This window comes from Taudactylus pleione, unplaced genomic scaffold (assembly GCF_031769625.1).
Source record: "Taudactylus pleione unplaced genomic scaffold, aTauple2 ptg000054l, whole genome shotgun sequence".
Lineage (NCBI taxonomy): Eukaryota > Metazoa > Chordata > Amphibia > Anura > Myobatrachidae > Taudactylus > Taudactylus pleione.
In genome coordinates, this window is record NW_028284456.1 from 9,361,011 (window position 1) to 9,386,797 (window position 25,787).

Below are 25,787 nucleotides of genomic sequence, written 5' to 3' on the forward strand. Positions count from 1 at the left end.
TATACATATATATTTTCTCTCGCCAGGAGACGTGGCACTCGAGAACATCAGCACAATCTTTAATAGTACTCCATACTGTGTGGAGTACTATTAAAGATTGTGTTGATGTTCTTGAGTGCCGCGTCCAGTGGCGATATACATTTTACTGTTACGAGGGCACCGGGACCAGTTACCTGGATACTGGGAGAGCCGGAACCTATTGGAAATATATATATATATATTATAATATAATATAATTTTTTGCAACACAGGCTGTAGAAATAACATGACAGGCAGGTACTTGGTAAACAGTGTCTTTATTGGCAGCAGACCCTGCACTTTAGCATACATAGGCTTAGGCCTGGACACACAGGCACATAACATAAATAAACTGAACAAAGTAAACGTCCCAGCACTCCCAGTGCTTAATAGTTAGTCTACTGCAATGGCCTGCAGCCATAGTCTACCGTGCTCTTCCAGCATAGCCAAAATCATCAGTCCCTTGCATTACAGATCTTTGACCTACTAAACTGACCACTTGCCGGCATCAGTGTTATGAGAGTTTGAAACCCTTCCTGTCTCTCAGTAATGAGCTGCAGCTGGGCCTGTTCAAATGTGAACACCCAGTGTTCTAAACCTTCCTTGCTGCTGCAAACTGCACATGCTTCACTCTAGCCTCCATTGGAGGGAGCTGATCCCACAGGAATGTGGGCAATTCAGGTGAGAGACTATCGCTCTCACCACAATATATAATCAGATGTCCTGACTGACTGACTCACTCATCAATGCCCAGCCCAAACCCCTGGACCTATAAATATGAAAATTGGGGAGTATATGCCTTCCATGATGTAGGTGCCCACTAAGAAGGAATAGTTTGTAAAATTCGACTCTTAAGTGGATGAAAAGGGCTAAAATTTATCCTCCCCCTGTGCAATGTGCTGCTTGACTGAGTAATCGTGGCTGCAGCACAGTTCAGCATTCAAACACCAACTGTCATCCCAAGTCCTGGCAAACATCACTGGGAGTTGGTGTAGCTCCCCTACTTGAATAGTGAGAGAAGGGAATGTGTTGCTACAGAGGTGAGAGAGGAAAATGTGTTACTACACAGGTGAGGGAGGTGAATGTGTTACTACATGGGTGAGCAGGGGTAATGTGTTACTACAGAAGTGAGGGAGGGTAATGTGTTCCTCCAGAGGTAAGGAAGGGGAATAAGTTACTACAGGTGTGAGTGAGGGTAAAGTGTTACTACAAGTGTTAGGGAGGGATTGTATTTCTACACGGGTGAGGGAGGGGATGTCGAATGTGTTACAAAACGGACAAGGGAGGGAAATGTGTTAGTACACAGGTGAGGGAAGGTAAAGTCTTACTATAGCAGTGATGCATTACTATAGTTGAGATGAGATGGAAATGAAAACAACTGTGCTAGTGACATATATATAATTTACTAAAGATAAGACCAAAATGCTTAAATTATATCTGCTTAATTCGTCTCTAGTCAGTGCCAATCTTTTTCAAAGTATTTTTTTCTTATTCCCACCTGGTGGAATTCAATTAACAAAATTAATTTCTGCACTTCATTCTATTTGCAATCATGCTAAGAAGCTTTTGGTTCTAATTTTCTTGTATCTGAAGTCTGAAACAGATAATTTTACACGGCAACACTGCTTCTGGTTTGGCAGGACTTTACACAGGTGAAAACATTGGAATATAATTTCCAAAATTGTTGCCGGTCAGGCCATAAATAAAATAACCTGGAAGAGTTGGAGATGGCACAGATGTAAAAATTGTCGATCATTGACCATATTTCTTTGCTTGCTTATAAGTAGTATAAAACCACGCATCATCCTATACTTCCATCAAAAAGCTTTTTGCACTATGAAGTGCACTTTGGCTGAAAAGCACATATCTAAGTGTACTTCAGTGTAATAATCATTCTAGTCATTCATGTAAAACAAGAAAATGAAGCTAACAGCAAATAGTATTTCAGGATGAAATATAATAAAATTGGAATTAATGTAGGCGGTGGTGGTAAAGTGGTAATAGGCTGTACTATATAGCATATTTACACTTTCTTCACAATGCACATTTTCAGGTACATCCACTAATCTGAAAAAAAGGAGTACCACCCTTTTTCAGGGGCAGGGAAACTGGTTGCACTTTATAATGTGGTGTGTGATCAATTGGGAGCACTTGCAATAAAATATTTAATAAGTAAATAAGTGAGGGTCTACATTTTGCAGATTTGTAATTGATGCTTTATGATACTGCATTTTTCAGTATTGGCAAAGAGTATCAATTATTGTTTGCAGCATGACAGATTTTAATCTGCTGTACTATGTTACACTATATAGTACCTCAAGTGAAGCTTATATTTGGCTTTACTTGGCTACCCTTCGAGTTGCCCAGATGGAAGTCTGAAAAGCCAGCCACTGTGTATAGCATTTATTGAGTATTATGATACACCGTAAAGAAAGGAATCAACTTATTGGCAGATTCAATTACATATGCCGGCAACTTGCATTGCACATTTATCTGCCAGTTACGATAGGCTGATTCGTCTTAAATGAGACTGCCCTCCAATATGATAACTTTCATAATGCCCTTACTAGCGCTTTCACTGGAGATATGTATTTTACATTGGATTAAGTGATACTAAAATGATGAGTATATTAGTTGCTTAGTACAAATATTATGCTGATGCTTTTCCATAAAAATGGCTGTACCATTAAGAAAACCAGTGTGTTAAGTTCATATACCTCCATACAGACCACTATTTGGGAGTACCTAACGGTGACACCACAAGTTAATCTGATTTAAAAATAGAGTATATTTTTGTGATGAAGGGAAGGTTGAAGAAAGGAGAATAGAAGATGGAGGGAAGGGGTATAATGCAACTTGAAAAAGTTTAAAGCATACACATAATTGAAGATCGTAAACTGTCCTCAAATCCCCCCCACCTTCCTCCATGTATCCATCCATCCTGCTCATTTAATAATAGTCCCCTTTTCTCCTTGCCCTCCTTGAGCAGAGTAGACTGTTTCCTATTATTTAGGTTCCCACATCTTATACACTGGGTTTATCTGGACTGTTTCCATGACTTTGGTATATATTCTGTAAGTGCTCCAGTTCTTTGTTTATGTTCTGAAAAATAACTCTTCTACATTAAGGGTGGATCGTCTCTGTAACACTGTCACTGCTGAGTCATCATAATGTTATTTTCATGATTTCTATAATATGCCAAATAAAACTGTTTAGTATAAAAAAAAAAAAAAAATCTTGGTAACTCTTCCCATTCTCTTGTAGGGGTACAGAACTTCTCCATCTTGCTGTATTGCATCCAAGAAAGCTCTGTGTCTATTCCATCTCAGGTACATACAGGCGTTATATCCTATCAATATCTTCTTGTTGCAGTGTTTTATTAGTTAGTGATAATTATCAAAGTTGATCTAATGAAAGATAGTAATATAAAGCCAATGGGGAAAATTAGCAGAAATGGACTGGCTTCATTACAGGATCCCTGCCCTCACAGCCTGCGGGTGCCGTCCTCACCCGCGGGACGCAGTGTCCCGCGGATGGAGAAACGTGCGATGACCCGGTCACCGCCGGAGAATAGACGCCCGGCATCTATTCTCCCTTTCTGCAGCGCTTGGGGGCTGCCCGGCGTGTCCGTAAGTGCCGGGCACGCCCCCAAGTATGACGAAAAGGGGACGCGTCTTATAGACACGCCACCTTTTCATGACCACGCCCCCTTTTCGGACGCGCGCGCACAAGGTTGCCCTCTCTAGCTCCAGCGCCCTGCCTGCCGACGGAGCTAGAGTGAACACTACACACATATATATACCCTTACAGAAATAACTATACAATAGAGAGGTTTGTTGCGATCCCATTGGTTCTCCATCACAGTGCTTCTGTTACAGGACATTTAACAGGTCGATTCAAATGGACACAGATCAGCCTCCGACAGCCTATTGTCTCCTCTATTCCCCCTGCATGCAAATCTAAGCTGTTAATTTTACAAAGTACATTTTAGTGTTTTAACTCTCTACTGTTCATAAGTTGAGAATGCAGATTGCGATCTTCTCACCGATGATACCAGAAAGCTGTTGAGAAAGAGTCGATCAGTACAACACCAAACACGGTTTACTTATCATGTATTAAACCTTAGATACCAAATAGTCTCTATTTCACAGCAATAGTGCTAAAAGAAATAAAACTTGAATCTTACTAACATTTTGAAACTGCAGTGCAATGTGTTATGGGCAGCGAGCTTCACTCTCAAACAGGGTGGAGACCCCCCTGCCGATTGCTGTTGCCATCCTGTCTGAGAATGAGTTTAAAAGCTTTCTTCTGCCTAATTAGGATACCTGTGTACAAGCAGATTTCTTACCATTGTTCATTCAGTCAAATTCAAATGTCTGGGCCATATTACAATTGCCACAGCTACACCTGTCCACATGTGGGGTCTCTCCCTTTACATGCAAAAATACCCACAGTTCCTGGTGTATTGTCTTTTCTAATTACTTTTCTCAGGAAGCTGTTTTTCTAGACTCTGTGTGAATACTGTGTTTGTTATGGTATTTTTTTATGCAAGGTTGTCGTAAAAGGATTATTAAAACATTGCCATATGTACTGAGCTCGTGAATTGTAACTTAAAATGGCGCACCTTGTTGTTTAGTCAAAATCATTGTAGAGTACGCTATTTTAGGGGGGGATATTCCTCCATAGATATATAGATAGAATGGCACAGCATTTCTATAGATAGGATTTAGGAAATGGAAACGGGTATACAATAGTTTTTAACTTAGTTTACAAGGAGAAATAATAAAATTAGCAAGAAATAACATTTCAGAATTGGTGGGGGTACGTTTATCTTGTAGGTTAAGCTGGTGGTTCCCAAACTTTCTTGAATCACTGCACCTTAGAGTATCAACATTTTTTTTTACACCATCTCTAGGCAAATTGTTTCTTATTGAGAAATTCAGCAAAATGATTAAATTCAGTAAATTGTGTTTACCTAACACCCTTAGGTTCAGTTATGTGCTGCGGACGGGGTTGTGCTTCTTCGTGTCTACATATGTTATGATTGGCAGCCACCAACACGGGTTATGCCTATAACATTGACAATAAATAATTTGATTTGGTTCTATCCTAGACCATCAACCCGTGGCACCCCAACAAGTGCCCTGCAGCACCCCATGGTACCATTGCACCCATTTTGGGAGCCACTGGGTTAAGCAATGAAGTTGCATGTGTTGGAAAGAAAGGAGAAGATTATAATGTAATGGGGAGATAATGAAAGGGTAATATACACATATGGTAGGATAATTTGATACTATTGAAGTAATGAGGGAATAGAAAATCAGAAGTCAGATGGTGGGATAAGAAACTGGTTCATGCTGGGGAAATGCCTGGTTATGAACTAGAACATGTATTCAAACTATGTGATGGTGTACTATCCATCAATCTGCATTTTTGGGAATTAGTTCCACCATTTCATGACATATATTTTATGGTGTGACCCTGCAGTGTTCGTTCTGTTGCTTTCAAAATCAGTGCTACCAGCAGGATATAATGGCAGGAAGGGAGTGGGTTTGACAGTGGCCTGAGGAAACCGTTTCCCTTAAAGCTGGGTACACACTGTGTGGTGCGTATCGACCCGACATATGAGATTCTGGGTACACATCAGAACGATTTAATGAACGACGGAACAATCACTTGTTCTGTCCTTCATTACACTGCATGGAGCTGTTTGATGTGCAGCACATCACACCTGACGACATCTCATGCTGTGGGAGCACACTGCATGATATGTCATCACAATTTTGCCATCATAATCTTCGAGTAGAGCATAATCTTCAGTGTATGTGTGTATATATCTGTGTGTGCGTGTGTGTGTGTATATGTATCTATGTGTGTGTGTGTGTGTGTGTGTGTGTGTATATATATATATATATATATATATATATATATATAATATTAGTGTATATACACACACTAGCTCAAGTTCCCGGCGTCGCCTGGTTAATCCTCAAGTTACTAAGGCCCTGATTCAGACCCACTCGCAAGCGGCTGTCCGCTCGCAAGTGGGTCGATGTTGTGCACTGCGCATGCGCACGACGGCGGGAGCTCCGTCGTGCGCATGCGCCAGACGCGACGAGCGAAGGAAAGTCCTTCGCTCGTTGTGTCTGATCAAAGGGGGCGTGCTGTCGATGTTGATTGACAGCACGCCCCCTTTGGTGGGCGTGCCGGGGGCGTGCCTCCCTGACGGGGGCGTTCCCAAGGGAACGCCTCCCGTCAGAAGCCGGCCCACTGACATCACTAGTGATGTCAGTGGGAGTGATTTTGGCTCTGATAGAGCCATCAAACTGCATGCTCGTATAGGCTGTGGGTGGTGACCCGCAGCTATACGAGCGTCCAGGGGGACGCTCCATAGTTATGGAGGACGGCCCTCATTCAGAGCGTGCGCTCTGCTCAGAGCGTACGGCTCTGAATGAGGGCCTAAGTTTTCTTATGTGTGCACATTTGATTAGTTTATGGATTTGACTACTGTTGCCATAGCCTGAATATAAGTTTGTGAGAGTCACTGCAGCTTTGATACTTACAAGGACCTTAAAGAGAAGGAAAGAAGGGCTCCTTTGTGGGGGCACTCTCTTTGAAAATGAAGTTTAATATAACTTTCTTCTTCAGGGTACATAGGGATCACAGGAATACCATGGGAATAATGTAATTGGAGTGATCCAGGCACCAAACAGTTGAGCTTTCAGCTCCCAGGATGCCTCTGGTCCTCCTCCACATATACCCTGCCTCTACAGGCATTCAGTTGTTAATTTAGTGCGGCAGGTTTCAGAAGCACCTTTGTAATAGGGGACTGCTCAGGCAGTCCCAAGCTTTTATTTTAGGTTTTAGTTTATTTCTATGTTTTTGAGTAAGCAGTACTGAGCATCTGTATTGAGACACCTGCACTGCGACTCCGTCTACCTACACCGGGCCGCAACACCAGTAACTCTCTGGTGGGTCACGGCAGAGCTTTGCTAGCAGCAATGCTGAGGCCCGGACTGCAACCGGACATACGGAGATGTCAGGTATGGTGAGTCCTTGCTTACGGATAATCGTGTGCGACAATCCTTGATTCCGGTGCTGTAGACCTCCGGGGCCTAATCATCTGGGGCCGGGATCGGCAGCAGACGCTTCTGCTGCCATGAGGCCAGTGTACCCGGCCAATTGATACAACTTTATGCACACATCTACTAGATGATTAAATTGAACGATATCGTTCAACCGCTCATTAATCGTTCGCAAATCGTTTGCAAATCGTTCAGAAAAATGTCTACAACGGCCAGCGATGCGCGCTCCCCCTGGTCGTTTAGACATCTATCATTGGGCAAACATGCTGTACAACCTGACGATAACGTCAGGTTCAGCATGTCAGGAGGTGTTTGATGTGCCTACACTGAACGACTGCTCGTTCAGTGTAGGCACATCACAGACTTACTAACGACTGCACGATTACAATGTCGTAATTGTGCAGTCGTTTCGATGTCTTTTAGTGGTTGTGTACATTTAGGGGAGGTAGGCTCCTTCCCCGACCTAGACGCAGAGCCATCTAATGTTTCCAGCATCTGGGTCGCTCCTCCTACCCTCCTTGTGCATATGAGACGCTCACAGTCCGCTATTGGTGCTCTGCTGAAGCCGTTTGGTCTCGGGAGGTTTTGGGTCAGTCTCCCTGTATACCTCTCCCCTGGGTCAGGTATATTGGACCTCATTCAGAGGCGGTCGTTAGTTGCAAGCGGTCGCACTGAATCAGGGCGGCCGCTTGCATCCTGAACGACCGCCTCCTTTTCGATCGCTAAGCTGTGGGTTAACACCCACAGTTCTAGCGACCGACATGGGTGATGGTCGTGACGGTCAAGACAATCGCAACCATCGGGGCTTACGAACAGACCCTAAGGTTGGGTCTGGGCACTCGTAATCCCCAGGGAGCTTCCTGCTCTGATCGAGCAGGAAGTTGCCCCCTGACAGCAATGTTGTCAGTGGGGCCGCCCCCAAACGGCAAGCGTTCCGGCGGGAACGCCTCTGCTTGGGCAGGCACGTCCCCTGCCCGCCTCCCAAAAGGGGCGAGCTGTCACTCACCATCGACAGCTTGCCCCGTCTGCTGCAAGACCTCTAGCGACGGAGCGTTCGTCGCGAGCCGGGTGTCGCGCATGCGCACAACGCTCTGCGCTTGCGACCGACTCTGAATGACCCCCATAGTGCTCTATATCCTACCAAGCCTCGTATTTTGAGTAGTTGATTCAGAACCCATTGCAACTAAATTGCATATGCATTGTATGTGACTGTTTGCTAGCTGCTGGGTGATACTGCCTTTTATTTCTGACTGTCAGTTATAACTATCACTATGTTTCTCCTCATCTCTCTGTTGCAGGTGTGTGTGTGTGGTTTTTTTTTTTTCTCTGTACTTCACATTTACTTGTTATTTGTGAAGGCTGACACATTACATTACATTGCATTGTTACCTTTAGAATTGATATGTCAAAAAGTAAAGGGAAACAGGAGGAGGAGCACCTGTGCTGGTTTTATGTAAATCCTGTTTGGAAGGGTTGTCCCCTCGGGACTTTATAAAGGATGGTTTGTGTGCTGTCTGTTATAAAGAACCACTTCACCAGCCCAGTCCATCAGACTCTGTACAGGGGCCATCTTGGGTATCCTCCTTGTCTCAGGTGATGACACAGCTAGTGGATCGTTTCGCTAAGCCCACACTGCCTCCTTTAATGGGATACCCACAGCATGCTATGTTTGCCCCTCCTATACATCCTTCCTGGGTGGATGTTTAAGCCCACTCAAGTCAGAGTATGGCTCAGTCGGCTGTTGCAAACAGACCGGTAGTCACTAAAGCCAGAAGTGTCACAACTCCCGGATGGTTATGGATGCAGCCCGTATTAGGGAGTTGGCTAGACCTAAACCTGAGGCACGGAGTCTAATGTGCTGGCGGTATTCACCAGGGACCATCGCAAGAAGGTATGGGCTTAGCTGCGTCCGACACACAGGTCGCGGCCCTCAGCATAGGTTCCCTTATACAGGTGCTGGCAAACTCCGGATGAAGCGGAGAAGACATATAGCTTAGTCGACAGGCCAGGTCAGAACCAAACAGACTTAGACGGTACCAGGGAGCAGGCGTAAACAGGTCACAGGGAATAGCCGAAGTCAAAACCAGATGCAGTACCAGGGGTCAGGCGAAATCAGGGTCACAAACGAAGCCAAGGTCAGGAACAGGTAACGGAATATCACAGGAACGCTGGAGTCTGTTAAATGAGCCTGATAGCAGTGGTGGTTTTCTGCATAAAGGAGCCACAGGTTAGAAATGAACTCTAGGAAGCAACACTTTGCTCAGGCACCAGTGCGAGTTCTCACAGGGGATATGACTCTGCTGCAAGTCCCTGATAGGCTGCTGAGGCAGGAGCACTCTCACTGGCAGAATGCTATCAGCTGACTTAGTGCATGATGGTGATGTCGCTGCATGGTTCCCGAACAAGGTCAGGCAGAAATCCTGACCTGCAGCAAATGGCAAGGTAAGTCACACAATTTGTGCAGAGTGTGACAAGAAGGTGCTAAAAGCTCAGTTTCCTAAATCTGAGCAGCTCATTGAGCTTATGAAAGAGGCATGGTGTAACCCAGATAGATGGTTCTGTGTTACGAAAAGATTAGCATTGTTGTATCCTTTCCCAGCTTCTGAATGTAACAAGTGAGAAATCGCTCCTTGTTACTCATGTGACACATTTAGTCAGGAATGCTTTGTTGCCTATTCCGTCAGCATCTTCTCTTAAAGATTCTCTTAAAGATTTTACAGATATAACAATGTAATCATGTCTTAAAGCAGTGTTTTCATCATCTGAAGATGTTACTGGACCAACTATGGCTGGCGCTTGGGTAGCCAAGGCTGTTAAAGAATGGACGGGGGCATTGGAAGAGACTCTACCAAATGCTACCGGAGAACAGCTGACCTATATCTCCTACATACGGGGAGCGGTCTCCTATTTGGGAGAAGCTGCAATAGGTGCTGGGCTCCTAGCTTCTAAGGCATCGGCAGCCTCAGTGGCTCCTAGAGTCCTTTGGTTAAGGTCATGGAAAGCAGATACAGGGTCAAAGAAGGCTCTGGAATCCTTACCTTTTTTTTTTGGGAATATACTTTTTGGAGCAGAGTTAGATAATATAATAGCTACTCTGGCAGCTTCAAAATCTGCAGGTCTGCCATCAACAGCTACGTTGAAGTCTAGGCAGTCTTCTTTTCGGTCCTTCTCGCAGGATAACCAAGCAGCAAACTAAGAGGTCCTGGCCGACCAGACATCCAGCTTCTAAGCCGGACGACAAACCCTCTGCCTGATGGAGCCCAGGCTGGGGGGCTGACTTCTCCTGTTTGCGGACTACTGGCATCAAACAGCATCAGACGCCTGGGTCCAAGAAGTGGTCTCTCAGGGGTATGCCCTCACTTTCCTGAGGCGTCCTCTCCAGAAGTTTTTTTTTTTTGCACAACTCTCAGATTCTATCAAGGCCTTGGCCCGCTAGGAGGCTATTTGCTCCCTGCTGTGGTCCTGGGTGATAATCCTGTGGGTCAACAAGGAAGGGATTATTATTCCAGTCTATTTTTGGTTCAGAAACCGAATGGGTCTCATCGCCCTATTCTAAATCTGAAAACCCTTAACAAGTTAATCCGTGTACCCACGTTCCGTATGGAGACTCTTCGTTCAATTATTTTGGCAATGGAACCTGTGGATTTTATGGCTTCCCCGGACATTCAGGATGCATATCTACATGTGCCTATTACGCCATCCCACCTCTAGTTTCTACAGTTTGCTGTCCTGCAACAGCATTGCCAATTTCAGGCACTGCCCTTTGGTCTATCAATGGCCCCTCGGGTCTTAACCAAAATAATGGCAGTTGTGACGACCTAACTTAGGCGTCAGGAAATCAGAATACTACCATATCTGGATGACCTTCTGATATTGGCAAAGTCTCCAGCTGTTCTACAACACCATCTCCAACTGACCATGGCCTGTCTACAGATGCACGACTGGAGCATCAATTGAAAGAAATCCACTTCCTCGTCACAGCTGATGGTACTTCTGGGGGCATTTCTGGATTCTCAGGCACAAAGAGTGTTTCTGCCAGAGGACAAGATTGCGACCCTATAATTGTGAATTCGCAAAATGCTATGCAATCGAAGGGTATCCATTCTATCAGCGATGCAGGTCCTGGGGTCAATGGTATCCACCTTGGATATGTTGGAATATGCTCAGTTCCACTCCAGGCCTCTGCAAAAATTGATTCTCTCCCGGTGGAACGGACAGTATCATCTAATAAAGTTCCAGAGATCCTTCTCACTCCAGAGGTTCGTCTTTCTCTCTCATGGTGGCTACAAAAAGATCATCTGGACAAAGGTCGCCCATTCTGGATTCCAAATTGGATGCTTCTCACCACGGGCGCCAGTCTTTGCGGATGGGGGGCAGTGATAGGTCATCACACCTTTCAGGGAAGATGGACAAATCAGGAAAGTCAACATAAAATGAAACAACCAGCGCTATATGTGGATGAAAGTAATTACCAAATGGACAGTAAGGTCGTAATAATGTTCAAATTTAATACAATGACCCTAAAAACACATGAAAATAAGCATGCACATAATCTAGTAAAATAAATAAATGAATGTATAAAAAAAGCCACATGTTAGTGTGTATAGATCATATCTATTAGATCATTGGTGGATCCTCCTTCCAAAAGAGCACAGTCATATAGGCTAATAAAGTCAATAAGGACTTAAATATCCCTTTAGGCGAAATAATTTACCGGAATCCAATAGGGGTTAGTATTTCCACAGTCCCTGGCAACATGCAGTGGTCAAATAAGGATGAGAGTGGGGCTGTCGTCCTCCGGAAAAGCAATATATCGCCAAAGTCAACAAGGGTTTCTTGAAGTCCAAAAGGTGGTGATAGCCAATGGTGGAATGGAGTACCTCCAGGTACAATATCAAGCTCATCAGGAAAGTCATCTGCCCATAAATATTCTGGAGCTTCGAGCAGTATACAAAGCACTCATCATGGCACAGGACCTGCTCCAGGGCAGGCCGGTGCAGATCCAGTCCGACAACACGACCACAGTAGCCTATTTCAATCATCAGGGAGACATGCAAAGTCATGCAGCCATGAGGGAAGTGACAAACATTCTGGCTTGGGCAGAACTTCATCTTCCGGCTATCTCTGCAGTATTCATCCTGGGAGTCCTCAATTGAGAAGCGGACTTCCTAAGTCGTCAGGACATACACGCCGGAGAGTGGGCTCTCCGCCCGAGGGTTTTTCAACTCCTAATGAACGAATGGGGCCTACCAGACATAGACCTCATGGCCTCATGTCACAACCTCAAGGTCCCCAGATACGGATCCAATACAAGAGACCCCTCAGCTGCCTGAGTGGATGCACTGGCAGTAAGATGGGACTTTAAGCTGGCGTATCTCTTTCCTCCGATTTCCCTCCTCCCAAGGGTCCTCAGGAAATTCAAGCAGGAAGGCAGAACAGTAATACTGGTGGCTCCTGCTTGGCCCAGACGTCATTGGTTCACCGACAAAATCTATTCATAGACATTACGTTTCCTCTGCCTCTATGGCCAGATCTGTTAGCACAGGGTCCCTGCCTATATCCGGACTTCCCCGTCTGTCTTTGACAGTGTGACTCTTGAGTCTTCTATCTTAAGAGCCAAGGGTTTCTCCAGCTCTGTGATTCAAACGATGCTTAGGGCACGAAAACCTTCCTTTAACTGCATCTATTAGAGTTTGGCATTCTTTTGGGAAATGGTGTTCCCAAAGAGAGTACGACCCTAAGGTTTTTAGGGTTTCCCGGGTACTTGCTTTTCTCCAGGCTGGGTTACACTTTGGTCTCCGCCTGGCCACCCTGAGAGTGCAGGTTTCAGCGCTGTCAGTCTGGTTCCAGCGAAGGATTGCTTCTTTGCCGGATGTTAGAATTTATTTACAGGGTGTTCTCCGAAATTCAGCCACCCTTTGTCCCACTGGTGGCACCATGGAATTTGTCCTTGGTTCTCAAGGGGCTGCAAGTTCCCTCATTTCAAACTCTGTAGATTTGTAATGGTTGACAGCGAATACACTTTTTCTCCTCGCTATCTCTTCTGCACGCAGAGTCTCTGATTTGGCATTGCTCTTGTTGCTCCCCATTTTTGATTTTTTTTACCAGGATAGAGCTGTTCTCTGTACAAGGGAGGGTTACCTTTCTAAGGTAGGGTCGCGTTTCATATGAATGAAGAGATTGTGGTTCCAGCTTTTCAGTCTTCAGACCTTTTTGTAGGTGAAGCCTCTCTGGATGTGGTTTGTGCTCTCCGTATCTATGTGGAGCGTATAAACTCTGTTAGAAAATCAGATGCCCTTTTTGTGCTATATGGTTTTCACAAACGAGGATGGACAGCTAACAAGCAGACCCTGGCTCGATTGTTACATATGACTATCGCTCAGGTGTACACACAGACTGATTTCCCTGTCCTGAACACGGCAACAGCACATTCTATCCGGCCTGTGGGGCCATCATGGGCGCTGAGTCGTAGTGCCTCTGCTGAGCAACTGTGCAAGGCAGCCATGTGGTCTTCTGTTCACACTTTTCTTAGGTTTTACTCCTTTGATACTTTTGCCTCTCAGGATGCTTCCTTTGGGGCGACGAGTTCTCCTTTCTGCTCAGGAGCGCCCCCCACCCTTAGGGGAACTGCTTTAGGACATCCCCATGATATCCCTGTGGATCCCTATGGACCCTGAAGAAGAAAATAAGAGTTATGGTAGACTTACCATTGATAACTCTTTTTCTTCGAAGTCCATAGGGTCTGCAGGGCACCCACTCTGACTCGCATCACTTCATTGGGTTATTTTTCTTTCGGACACTGACTCCCTCATTTTCTGAGAGTGTTTCTGGTGTACGAGTGTTCTTCCTTCTCCTCTTTTCCTACTCCTGCCTTGGGCTTGTTAACAGAACTGAACGCCTGTGGCCGGGGGCGGGGTATATGTGGAGAAGGACCAGAGGCATCCTGGCAGCTGAAAGCTTAACTGTTTAGTTCCTGGATCACTCCAATCACATTATCCCCATGGTATCCCTGTGGATCCTATGTACTTCGAAGAAAAAGAGTTATCAATGGTAAATCTACCATAACTCTTATTTTTACTATGGTATTTGTAAAATCACAGAAAAACTCTCCGAGTATCCATTTATGCACACAAAATAATTTTTTTTTTTAAATTTTATAATTTAAAAAAAAAATTCATCTATAGTCTGACACAAATTGTCCTATACTATTGTGTCTGTGATAACCTTGTGCAGTTGTAAATTGTAGCACCTACTACATATATTATAAGGGCACAGTCGTGCCCTTATATTAAGGCTGAATCGAAAAAACTGAATTCTCCCATAGAGAATTCCCGAAGGGGGGCATAGTGTTTAAAGGGCTACACCTCAAAAGCTTTTGGACGTACCGAGCTGAAATGGACGAGTAGAACTGTCGCTCGGTGCTGCATGCCAAATTTCCGGGCAAAAAAAATGAGGATTTGGAAGTAATCTAAAGCTCCAACTGTCATTTTTTTTCACCCACTTTCAATTAGCACCACTTTTCTGCTGTAGTCTATGGGGGATTTTTGGGAAGGCATAAGTCAGGGTAGGGGACAAATTTAGACTTGGGGGTTTGTTTTATTAGGTAGCTCTTGTTCCAGGGTCGGGCCTTTTGGGGTTCAGGTAATTGAGAAAGTTAGTTTTTAAACTATAAGCCCACACATGCCCCATTATAGAGTTAGGGAAAGTCAACTTACTGAGCAATGTCAGTTGGTGGCCTCTTGCAGGGGGTGTACATTGGCTTCACTTGGGTGCACAAGCATGGCTGCCTTTTAGCCCACATCTCGTTTATTAGGTGAACTGGAATGAATTACATACATTTTTGTCATTTTCGTGATACAGTGGGGCAGGGGGGCGTTTTGCGGTTGGTGTGAGCACATTTCACAGTGATAAACCCTTGCACCGCTCACATTAATGAGTTTAATCCTCTGGTTCGAGAGGTGCCAGAGGAGTCTCATGCAGCACATGATCATGACGTCACTAATTTATTAAGAGGAGGAAAGACAGCAGAAAATTCAAAAGTGCTTTATTATAAGGGAATGGTTGTGCCCTTTATATTAAGGCTGAATAGAATAAATTGAATTCGCCCATAGGGAATTCTGAGATGGGGCATGGTGTTTGATGGGTTACATCTCAAAAGCTATTGGACGTACTGAGCTGAAATTTGGCATGGACGGGTAAAACTGAGGTTTGTTTTGTTAGGTAGTTTTTGTTCCAGGGTTGGGCCTTTTGGGGTTCAAATAATTGAGAAAGTTGCAGTTTTTAAACTATTAGCCCACAAATGCCCCATTATAGAGATAGGGAATGTCAACTTACTGAGCAATGTCAGTTGGTGGCCTCTTGCAGGGGGTGTACATTGGCTTCACTTGGGTGCACAAACATGGCTGCCTTCTAGCCCGCATCCCATTTTTATTAGGTGTACAGTATATATATATATCAGATGTATATGGTGTGTGTGTGTGTGTGTGTGTGTGTGTATATAGTGTATGTATTGGTGGAGGCTACTAATATATATATATATATATATATATATACTGGGGTGCCATCCGAAGGGAGTAAATATGCTTGCAGCAGTACCTGGATCCCATGAACAAGACGGCACTCCTCGGACTTAATATAGTGCAAAAACCGATTTTATTCCAGAAAAAAATCAACGTTTCAAGGCCTCTGGGGCCTTTTCATCAGGATGTGATATAAATCATATATATATATATATATATATATATATGATGTGTGTGTATATATATATATATATATATATATATACATACACATGTGTGTGTATATATATAATATAATGTTATAGATATATAACAGTACAAGGCCCAGCAGCAGAGCGGCCGCTCCCCCCGGCGCTGTCACACTGATTCACCCCTGCACAGGAGGACACACCGGGTCAGTAAGTGGAGACCAGTCCGGATCATGTCTCCGGGTGGATGCCATCGGAGGGCAGGGGGAAATGACTGAAATTACTCCTCCAGGGCTTCGGGAGCAGTGGGCTGCACCGATGAGACACAGCAGCAGGGGATAGTTAAAAGCGGGTAATAAGGCGTCGGCAAGAAGAGGTGGCTGCACATCTTACGTCTTCTATCCTTCACACGAAAACTCCTGTTGCCTCTGTGTGTGATGCCGATGTCCCGGAGTGATGCCACTGCACTGAGCCGCCTGTGTCTGCCCACGGGGAGTATGTTCCCAGCTGGCTGTGTGTGAGTGGCAGCGAGCGCTCCCACCCTGGTGCACATTTCTGTTGCCATCTACCAGATATTTCATGCAGCTAGACCCCCTTGTGTGCCGTACAGTATACCAGCCAGGGGACCCCCCTCCCACACTTCCTGGAGACCATGCAGCCCAGTACAGAGCAGCCTGCAGAAACGGGAGGGGAAACATGGCATTCTATGTAGATAATAGTTTCAGACAGGCTGGGAGATGAAGCCCCCTGCTGACTTGAGCCCTCAGGTACGAAACACCGGTTGGTTGTTTGTGCTTTGTGCCAGCTGTGACTGACAGCTGTCTGTGGAAAGTAAATGTAAACTACGGTCAGAGCAAGTCGGGGAAGATGGTGATGTCTGAGTACAGAAAGATGAGGAGAAAGGTCCGGATCATGGCAGCGGGCAGCAGGGGGAAATGCCCAGATATCCCAGCAGCAGTGACACCGCCCAAGCTCAGGCAGAGACTGATCTCCAGGTGTTAGACAGACCGAAACTATGGTCAGGACGGGTCCGGGAAGGTGACGGCGTCCAACAGCCTCATGTGTTCCCCTCACCTTCCACTATGTCATATATGTATAATATACCATGTACATGTCCGAACACTTCACATATGTATGTCATATATACACCTACTAATATATACATGTCCTGTCATCCACACCTCCTAATATATCCAATACTTTTCCTTTCACCTCATTTATATGTCCTATGCACCTACTAATATATCCTATACATGTCCTGTCTCCTCATATGGTAAATATGAGAGACCAGCACTGGGCACTGCCATGTGTCTCCCCCTGCTCCGCACCAGCACTGCCCCCTCCGCTATGTGTAATGTAACTACAAAGCAACGCCGTCCTCAGTTTACACACAGCGCTGCGTATAGAAGCAGCACCAGATCACCTGCGCTACTTGCGCAATACATAGACTGCATGTGTGTATTCCATTGAGCACACAATTCTGTGAATTAGCAGCTCCACCTTTTTGTGAGTAACAGCAATCTCACTCTGTTAGAGTGCTGAATCTGCAATTAACCACAGGGTGTGATGGCATACCATGTCTGTATTGCGCAAGGAACATGTCCATTAAAGCATCAGCCTTAATGATCAGAATTTCATTGCTTTTTTGAGTCTGAGTGGCAGAAATTCAGTAGGTTTTGTGAAATGTCAGATCATGTCTAGTGAAGCCTTAATGGGACATGTGAAACCATAAGGTTGTTTGTCTATGGAATATACATATATACAGTTCTTGTTTGCCAGCTGCATACACAGGCTACATTGAGAGCGCCAGTGTCAACTGAAAAAATATTTTATAAGTGAATTGACATGTATTTGACCATATCTGGAGACCTTAGTATTATAGTACAATCTTTTCAGAAATAAAACAAGGAGTACAATATAAAAGATAATTGAGTATGAAAACAAGAATCGGGGTTATCGGCATATTCCCGTGTTACTACTGCTCCCCTGTGTGCCTGTGCAGTGAATTATTATTAAACAATACACATTTTTTTATTTAATCTTCTAATGTTGTTTTCATGTAGGTGTTTTAGTGAGTTTGTATCGAATATGTATCAACGCCAAATTACATTTTAATTATCCAGTGCATGTTTTGCCATGACTTAGTATGTTGGAGTTTTAAATCTGCTATATATTCATGATCCTGTGCAGGAAAGATTGTTGTGCATGAAAGATTTCTATCATGTTTATGTCATACTTACCTGAGAGACTCCCAAATTTCATGGAGTCCTCTTGGGAGAATAGGCCACACACCTTGGTCCTGCTTCTCTGTCTTGTAAGTCTACGAGGCACTGATGTCACAGACGTGGCAGGTTGGGGAGGCACAAGTCACTCTCCCCTCTGAGATCTCCCATGGGAGGTCACAAAGTAGGCTAATGGCTTTCCACAATTTTACGTTTAGAAAAGTCATATTTTGCAGTGTTTTTATTTGTAAATATCAAATCAAAAGTCTCTGCAGTGATTTTTATACTGTTTATAAAATTACAGTGTGACTTCACATAATGTTATAGACTACAACAGCAGTTATTGCTTGCAGTGGTTGTAGTGTATAGACAAATGTTGATACAGGCATGACTTGCTACAGCGCTAACCGCATTTATCTGTCATAATATAATTGCTCTTATATGAATTTGTGCTTACTATTAATTGTCACATACTCTTATTTTAATGAACATTTTAAATTAACATAATTTTTTTTTGTTAAAGGTACATTGGGAAACGTAGAACATGGCAATCAATATCAGATTAAATTGATGTACGAACATAATCTTCAGCGAACAGCTTGCAACATGACTCATGGCCCATTTGGAGGAGTTAAAGGTATTTTTTGAACTAACCGTAAAATGTCTGAATATTTTTTCTTGCTAGTACAGTACTATTGATTTACTGTAAAGTATACTGAGATATATATTTACTATTCTCTGAACACACTATAAACATTTATTTGTATTACAATGTCTCCAAAAGGAAAATGAGCGCCCTGCTGTTACCCTAGCTCACTTATTCGTGAAACCGTACACAACAAAGTAGTACAAAAAAAATTATTTTTAACATTTTTTTTTTAACATAGTAGGATGAGTTATTTATCTTTTAAAATATACTGCCAAATACAGTCAGGTCCATAAATATTGGGACATTGACAGAATTTTCATATTGTGGCCTCTATTCACCACCACAATGGCTTTGAAATGAAATAAACAAGACGTGCTTTAACTGCAGACTTTCAGATTTAATTTGAGGGTAATTATATCCAAATCAGGTGAACGGTGTAGGAATTACAACGGTTTCTATATGTGCCTCCCACTTTTTAAGGGGCCAAAAGTAATGGGACCATCAACTCAAAAGCTATTTCATGGACAGGTGTGGGCTATTCCCTCGTTATTTCATTATCAATTAAGCAGGTAAAAGGTCTGGAGTTGATTCTAGGTGTGACATTTGCATTTGGAATCAGTTGCTGTCGACTCTCAATATGAGATCCAAAAGAGCTGTCACTATCAGTGAAGCAAGCCATCATTAGGCTGAAAAATCAAAACAAACCCATCAGAGAGATAGCAAAAACATTAGGTGTGGCCAAATGAACTGTTTGGAACATTCGTAAAAAGAAAGAATGCATCGGAGTGCTCAGCAACACCAAAAGACCTGGAAGACCACGGAAAACGACTGGTGAAGAAAAACCCCTTCACAACAGTTGGCCAAATCAAGAACACTCTCCAGGAGGTAGGTGTATATGTGTCAAAGTCAACAATCAAGAGAAGACTTCACAAGAGTGAATATAGAGGGTTCACAACAAGATGTAAACTATTGGTGAGCCACAAAAACAGAAAGACCAGATTACAGTTTGCCAAACAACATCTAAAAAAGCCATTACAGTTCTGGAACAACATCCTATGGACAGATGAGACAAAGATCAACTTGTACCACAGTGATGGGAAGAGAAGAGTATGGAGAAGGAAAGGAACTGCTCATGATCCAAAACATACTACCTCATCAGTGAAGCATGGTGGCGGTAGTGTCATGGCGTGGGCATGTATGGCTGCCAATGGAACTGGTTCCCTTGTATTTATTGATGATGTGACTGCTGACAAAAACAGCAGAATGAATTCTGAAGTGTTTTGGGCAATATTATATGCTCATATCCAGTCAAATGCTTCAGAACTCATTGGATGGTGCTTCACAGTGCAGATGGACAATAACCCAAAGCATACTGCAAAAGCAACCAAAGAGTTTTTTAAGGCTAAAAAGTGGAATGTTATGCAATGGCCAAGTCAATCCCCTGACCTGAATCCGACTGAGCATGCATTTCACTTGATGAAGACAAAACTGAAGGGAAAATGCCACAAGAACAAGCAGGAACTGAAGACATTTGCAGTAGAGGCCTGGCAGAGCATCACCAGGGATGAAACCCAGCGTCTGGTGATGTCTATGCGTTCCAGACTTCAGGCTGTAATTGCCTGCAAAGGATTTGCAACAAAGTATTAAAAAGTGAAAGTTAGATTTAGGATTGTTTAGTTTGTCCCATTACTTTTGGCCCCTTAAAAAGTGGGAGGCATATATAGAAACCGTTGTAATTCTTACACCGTTCACCTGATTTTTATGTAATTACCCTCAAATTAAATCTGAAAGTCTGCAGTTAAAGCACATCTTGTTTGTTTCATTTCAAAGCCGTTGTGGTGGTGACTAGAGGCCAAAATATGAAAATTCTGTCAATGTCCCAATATTTATGGACCTGACTGTAAGAAACATTTAAACGTAAAAAAATAAACAGAACATCTATTTAATTTATTGACTACACACCGCACATATCATCATCTCTGTCCCAGGGCAGTGCTGACAAACTCTCTATGTAGAGGGGTGACACATTTTTTTGGCTTTACATGGTGGGGGTCAAATATTTGTGTGTTATGCATAATAATACCATATAAGAAACACTGAAACAAGCAATAATTGTTATTTGTATAATTGTGTGAGGCTATAACTACAGCACTATGCTTAAAGTAGCACAGTTGAAAGTAAATATTTTGCATGCAGGATATGGTAAAAGCTTAAATGCTGGCTCATGTACACCACATACAGCACCAAGATAAACCTACAGTGCACTGTGAGAGCAAAATAGTTTTATGCCGCATTCCCAACATTGTGCCTAGCGTAAAAGTTTCATATCCCCCTATTTACTCTTCCAGTTCTATCATACACATTCCAATGCCCATCAAAACATCTTTGCCCACCATACTTATCGTGATGCTCATTACTGTAGCCTCATCCCCCAACCCCAGTCATATTCAGACCATATACTGACCTCTGCCTCTACAAATGGTGCAGTGCCTACCCTTGCATGCTGAGAGATCTCACGTTTACCATGCACATCTTTGCCGCCAGTCACATGACAACTAGTTCCATGCCTACACTGCAAACTCATGTATGTAGCTTCCTTCACATTACTGTAATCAGGGGCAGATTTCCCGCTAGGCAACAAAGGCACCCGCCTAGGGCCCGGCGGGACCTAGGTGGGGCCCGTGGCCAGGGTTGCATGCAGGGCATTACCAGCGGATCGCGAGGTCCACTGAAAATGGCAGAAGTTGTGCTGCGGCTGAGGACTCCGGCAGCTGTCTAATCGCTGTACTGACAGCCTGCCGGGTGCCAGCTACAGGGTTGCACGGCCGCACGCTAGTCCTTACTACCTTCCGCTGTGTTGTGCATGTGACAACATGACGCATGAGCGTATGTTGTCACATGCACGGAGAGAGGAGCCTGTCTCAGCCGGGACCAGAAGTGATAAGAGCCGGAGGACAAGCAGTAAGGTGCGTGCAGGCGGCTGCTATTAAACTATATAGGAGATGGGGGCCTGCTGGGTGGTCGGATGCTTTTAAATACTGTTCAGGTGATGGGGGCTTGCTCCTACATGTGATGGTGGGGGAGTGGCACCCATCCTTTAATATTTATTGCTAAACCCAGGGGCCAGGGCCATCTGTGACTGTTGCCTGCTACACTCAGTGAAGAACCCACACTGATATATACAGTGATAACTAAGGGCCATGGATGTAACAATAAGTATTAAGGGATGGGTGCTACTGCATGCTACAATTAGCAGGGCTGGCTCGAGAGCCGCTTTGGTTGATCGGCCGAACAGGGGCACAGTGCGGCAGCCGCGACATATCCGGGGGACCGCTGCTATACCCATGCCTCCATGTCCTCCAGAATTGGCGACTGTTTTGCAGACATCATGGCAGAGCCTACCATTATGTAAATTCCTCGTCCAGGCAGCTCTGGGCTCTTCTGTGTAGATCAGATGCGGGCTGTGCATGACCTATAGACGGCGGTGACGTGACATCATAGGTCATACTGCCGCACACTGTCCAGCCCCTGCACACAGTGAAGATGCAGCCAGTGACTAATTTCTGAGGCTGTTGCTGCATGCCGGTGCACGGTGGGTTGAAGGCAAGTGAGGGATCGGATGACTGGTCACTGAGCCTATGGGTCACTATGGAGCGCCTCCTGCAACTTTCCCTGCAACTCGGTGATGTGAGGTCACTCAGTTTTCTAGGAGGGGTGGGGGACAAAGAAATAACTTATGTTGTTAATGAAAGTATGTTTTATTTTTTTTTTCTGTGAGGGCAATTAATTTTTCCTTTGGCGGACAATGTGCATGTGTGTTTTTTTTTTTCTTTGCCAGACAGTGTGTGTATGTTTTTTTTTCCTGTGGCGGACAATGGGCCCGATTCAGTGGTGTACACTAATCCGATGGTTAGAGTACATCTCTGATGGTGGGAGGACTGCGCATGTGCACTGTGCAGCTTGATTTGACAGGCTACAGCATTTGGAAGGCAGAGTGGGATTATTCCTGGGCAGCGTTCCCGGAAACGGGGGCGTATCGCCCCCGTTTTCCAGGAGGGACCAGGCCAGGGTCTGTGTATGTGCACGCTGTGTGGGTGCACTCAGACTTATTGGCCTCGCAAGCTGCCAGGACCCATCAGGCTGCGGTAAGCTTCAGCTGGTCGATGGTCGCGACTGTTCTGATGGTGATCCCATTCTGCGACCTTGGTCACGCAGATGCAGCTAGGAGAAATACAAATGTGAATCCTTGGTGTGTTATCTCTAATATTTTAGAAAGATCAGACTGAATAGGATAGTTATGGACCAGGACTGTTTAAAGGTGGCTATTTTTACACTTTGCACTTTCTATGATATTAGGCATTAAATGTTTAAAATACTTTGTATTATATTTGCACTGTGTTTTTATGTTTAAAACTTTAAAAGATAGTATATATGGAGGAAGAAACGATAAATAATGTAAATGAAATATTGTGCTATGGATTGTTTGAGGGAGGGGCTCCCAAAACCAATATTTTGCCTAGGGCCCCATGAGGTCTAAATCCGGGTCTGACTATAATATTTACCATATTCATTCTTGTGCCTATGCTCATGGGTGCAAGCTGGGTCACGCATGCACATATGTCCTAAGACTTTGTGCCAGTATTGCTGTGACAGCTGACTATCTTACATAATGTGTAAAAAATATCACTGTACCAGTGTTTGAAAATAATAAATATTAATGAAACACACTCCTATTATCAAGCAGAAATGAAAGCAAACAATCCCTAGTTGAAGGCTTGTGAGATGCTGCCGCTGAAACTTGAGAGTACTTAAGTGTCATTGAGGAAGCAGAAAGAAGTTACTAGCAGCAGTGCACCGATTTAATCATTTATTTAAAGTATAACTTTTTTAGTTTAATCTTATAAAATTAAATACATTTTAAAAAATGTTCTGCTGCTTGTAAAAAATTAGAGAATACACTTTGTAGAACACTGGTGGGTGTCTATATATCATAGCAGGCAACAGCTAAGACTCATTTAGTTTTTGTAGTGTGCTTGTTTATATTCTGGTCTACAACACTGTCAAGAATTCACAGTAATATTTAACAAGGACAGACACCTACAAACACATAATAAGCATAATACCATGCTTAGTTAGACACATGTACACCCACAATTATGTAAGTACAACCAGACGCAGACGTGTCATTACACACACATGCATATGCACACAATCGAAACGACACACTTGCTCAGTAACATACATAGATGGGCACAATTCTTTATGTGACTTTTAAAGTAAATGTACACCTTCCCCACTTTGTGTTTTTGCCGGTGTTATCCGCTAGTAGCACTCTGAAGATGGGAACATTCTGTCCTGTGTAGACACCACCAACTGGAAAGATGACCCAATATCAGCTGTATGCAATAAGTGGCGCACCGTCTGTTGTAGAACTACACAGCCCAGTATGCCTTGCCAAAGTGTTGCTGTTTGGCCATGCTAAAGTTGTTGTAGGGCATGCTGGGATGTGTAGTGCTGCTTATTTCCCAGCCCTGCCCTATATGGTGCTTAATCTTCTACCCTTTTCAAACCTTAGCCAGCAGATCACCATGACAGACAGTCCATATGTTTTGTTAGGATATGTGTGTATACACGTGTTTTACTTTTTTTTTTTTTTTAAACTTTTTATTTAAGATTTTCATTGACAATAGACAATACATGCTTATGGGTCAAAACGTAATTAACAATGACATACTACAGTCTTTTAAAATTCTCGGGAAAGCTAGATTAAACCTTGGAGAGCAACCGATTTTACATTTTGTACAGATGAAACATTCATAGCTCCAACAATTCAAGTGAGGTATAAAGAGACATGTCATGTAATGTTTTCTGTTCGCTCTGTACAGGGCTGGCATGACCCAGTATGTATCAGCATGTTATTTATACTTATCCAGGCATATTGCTTGCTGTATCCTGGGTGTTAGCCATTATTGACTGCTAAAAGATTATTACATTCATACTGTGGGGAAATACCCTGTCTTTTTCTGTTGGACTTTATTATATGATATAATAAAATAGTACAGAAATAGACTAGTTTTGGACAGAGGTTTAATAAAAAGGAAATTACTAAGGTTAACAACTATAATTTCCTATGGAAACTACAATAGTTCAGACATCATCATATGTTTTATCATTTGTAACACTTTATTCTATAGTTTCAACAATTTAATAGCTTTCTTAGTGGCCCACTCTAAAAGGAACCTTCTAGAGCAGGGGTGCACAACCTTTTATAGTCCAGGACTGAAATGGGAGATCGCACTTATTAAAGCAGCCACAATAAAACTTTACTTGCTTAAACATATAAAACACATACATTTTACTAGTGTAAAAGTACGTTTTTTATAGCATTGTTAAAACGTCCCTATGGAGGCAGAAGTGTGTGTAATGCCGCAAAGCAGATTGCGCCACCACTGAATTGTGGCCATCTCATGTAGCAATACATTCCCCTTTCCCCCTGTAGCAACACATAACCCCACCTCTGCAGCAACACCATGACAGCCCCATAACAACACATCCTGCTGCACTGCACCCATGCTCTCTTCATTTGGCTCCTGTGAGGTCAGTAGTTATGCCATCAAACAATCCCGAAGCTCTCGGGGGTATATTTAGTAAAGGTCGCTTTTAAGCGTTTTTGATCGATTTAAAATCAATCAACATTGATGTTTCTGTGGCTAAATCACACATGAACTAAAATCAAATTAAAAAATTGCCTGTTCGTAAATATGTGATATACAGGGCAATTCAATTTCAGTTTTTGCGATAATTTCGCACCGATGACGTCATTTTCGCTGGTTTTGGTTTTACACCGTATTCAATTTCAAAGACTTTTCGCAGGTTCGAAAAGTCTTTGGAATAAAACGGGGATAACTTTTCACCACTGAATAGGTGGCGAAAAAAAGTGCAGAATTTGGGTTTAGGGGTGCAGGCTTAAAAAAAAATAGCCTGCATCCCTGGGAATGTCATTTTAAAATAAACTGTGTCAAAAAAAGTTTTTTAAAAAAATAGGGATACCCCAAAAAAATTATTGAAAATTTGGGGTGAAAAAAAAAATGGGAAAAAAAAGTGTT

General features: G+C 43.5%; 1 protein-coding gene across 3 annotated transcripts in view; it reads left to right on the forward strand.

The window, feature by feature from the left end:
- Nucleotides 1-25,787, forward strand: part of BBS9 (Bardet-Biedl syndrome 9) — a 538,001-nt gene that overhangs the window by 20,210 nt on the left and 492,004 nt on the right. For all 3 annotated transcript variants that reach the window (XM_088464415.1, XM_088464417.1, XM_088464416.1), the window contains exons 5-6: nucleotides 3,283-3,347; nucleotides 18,556-18,669. In XM_088464415.1, coding sequence (XP_088320541.1) covers nucleotides 3,283-3,347; nucleotides 18,556-18,669 — 179 coding nt within the window. The remainder of the gene's footprint in view (nucleotides 1-3,282; nucleotides 3,348-18,555; nucleotides 18,670-25,787) is intronic.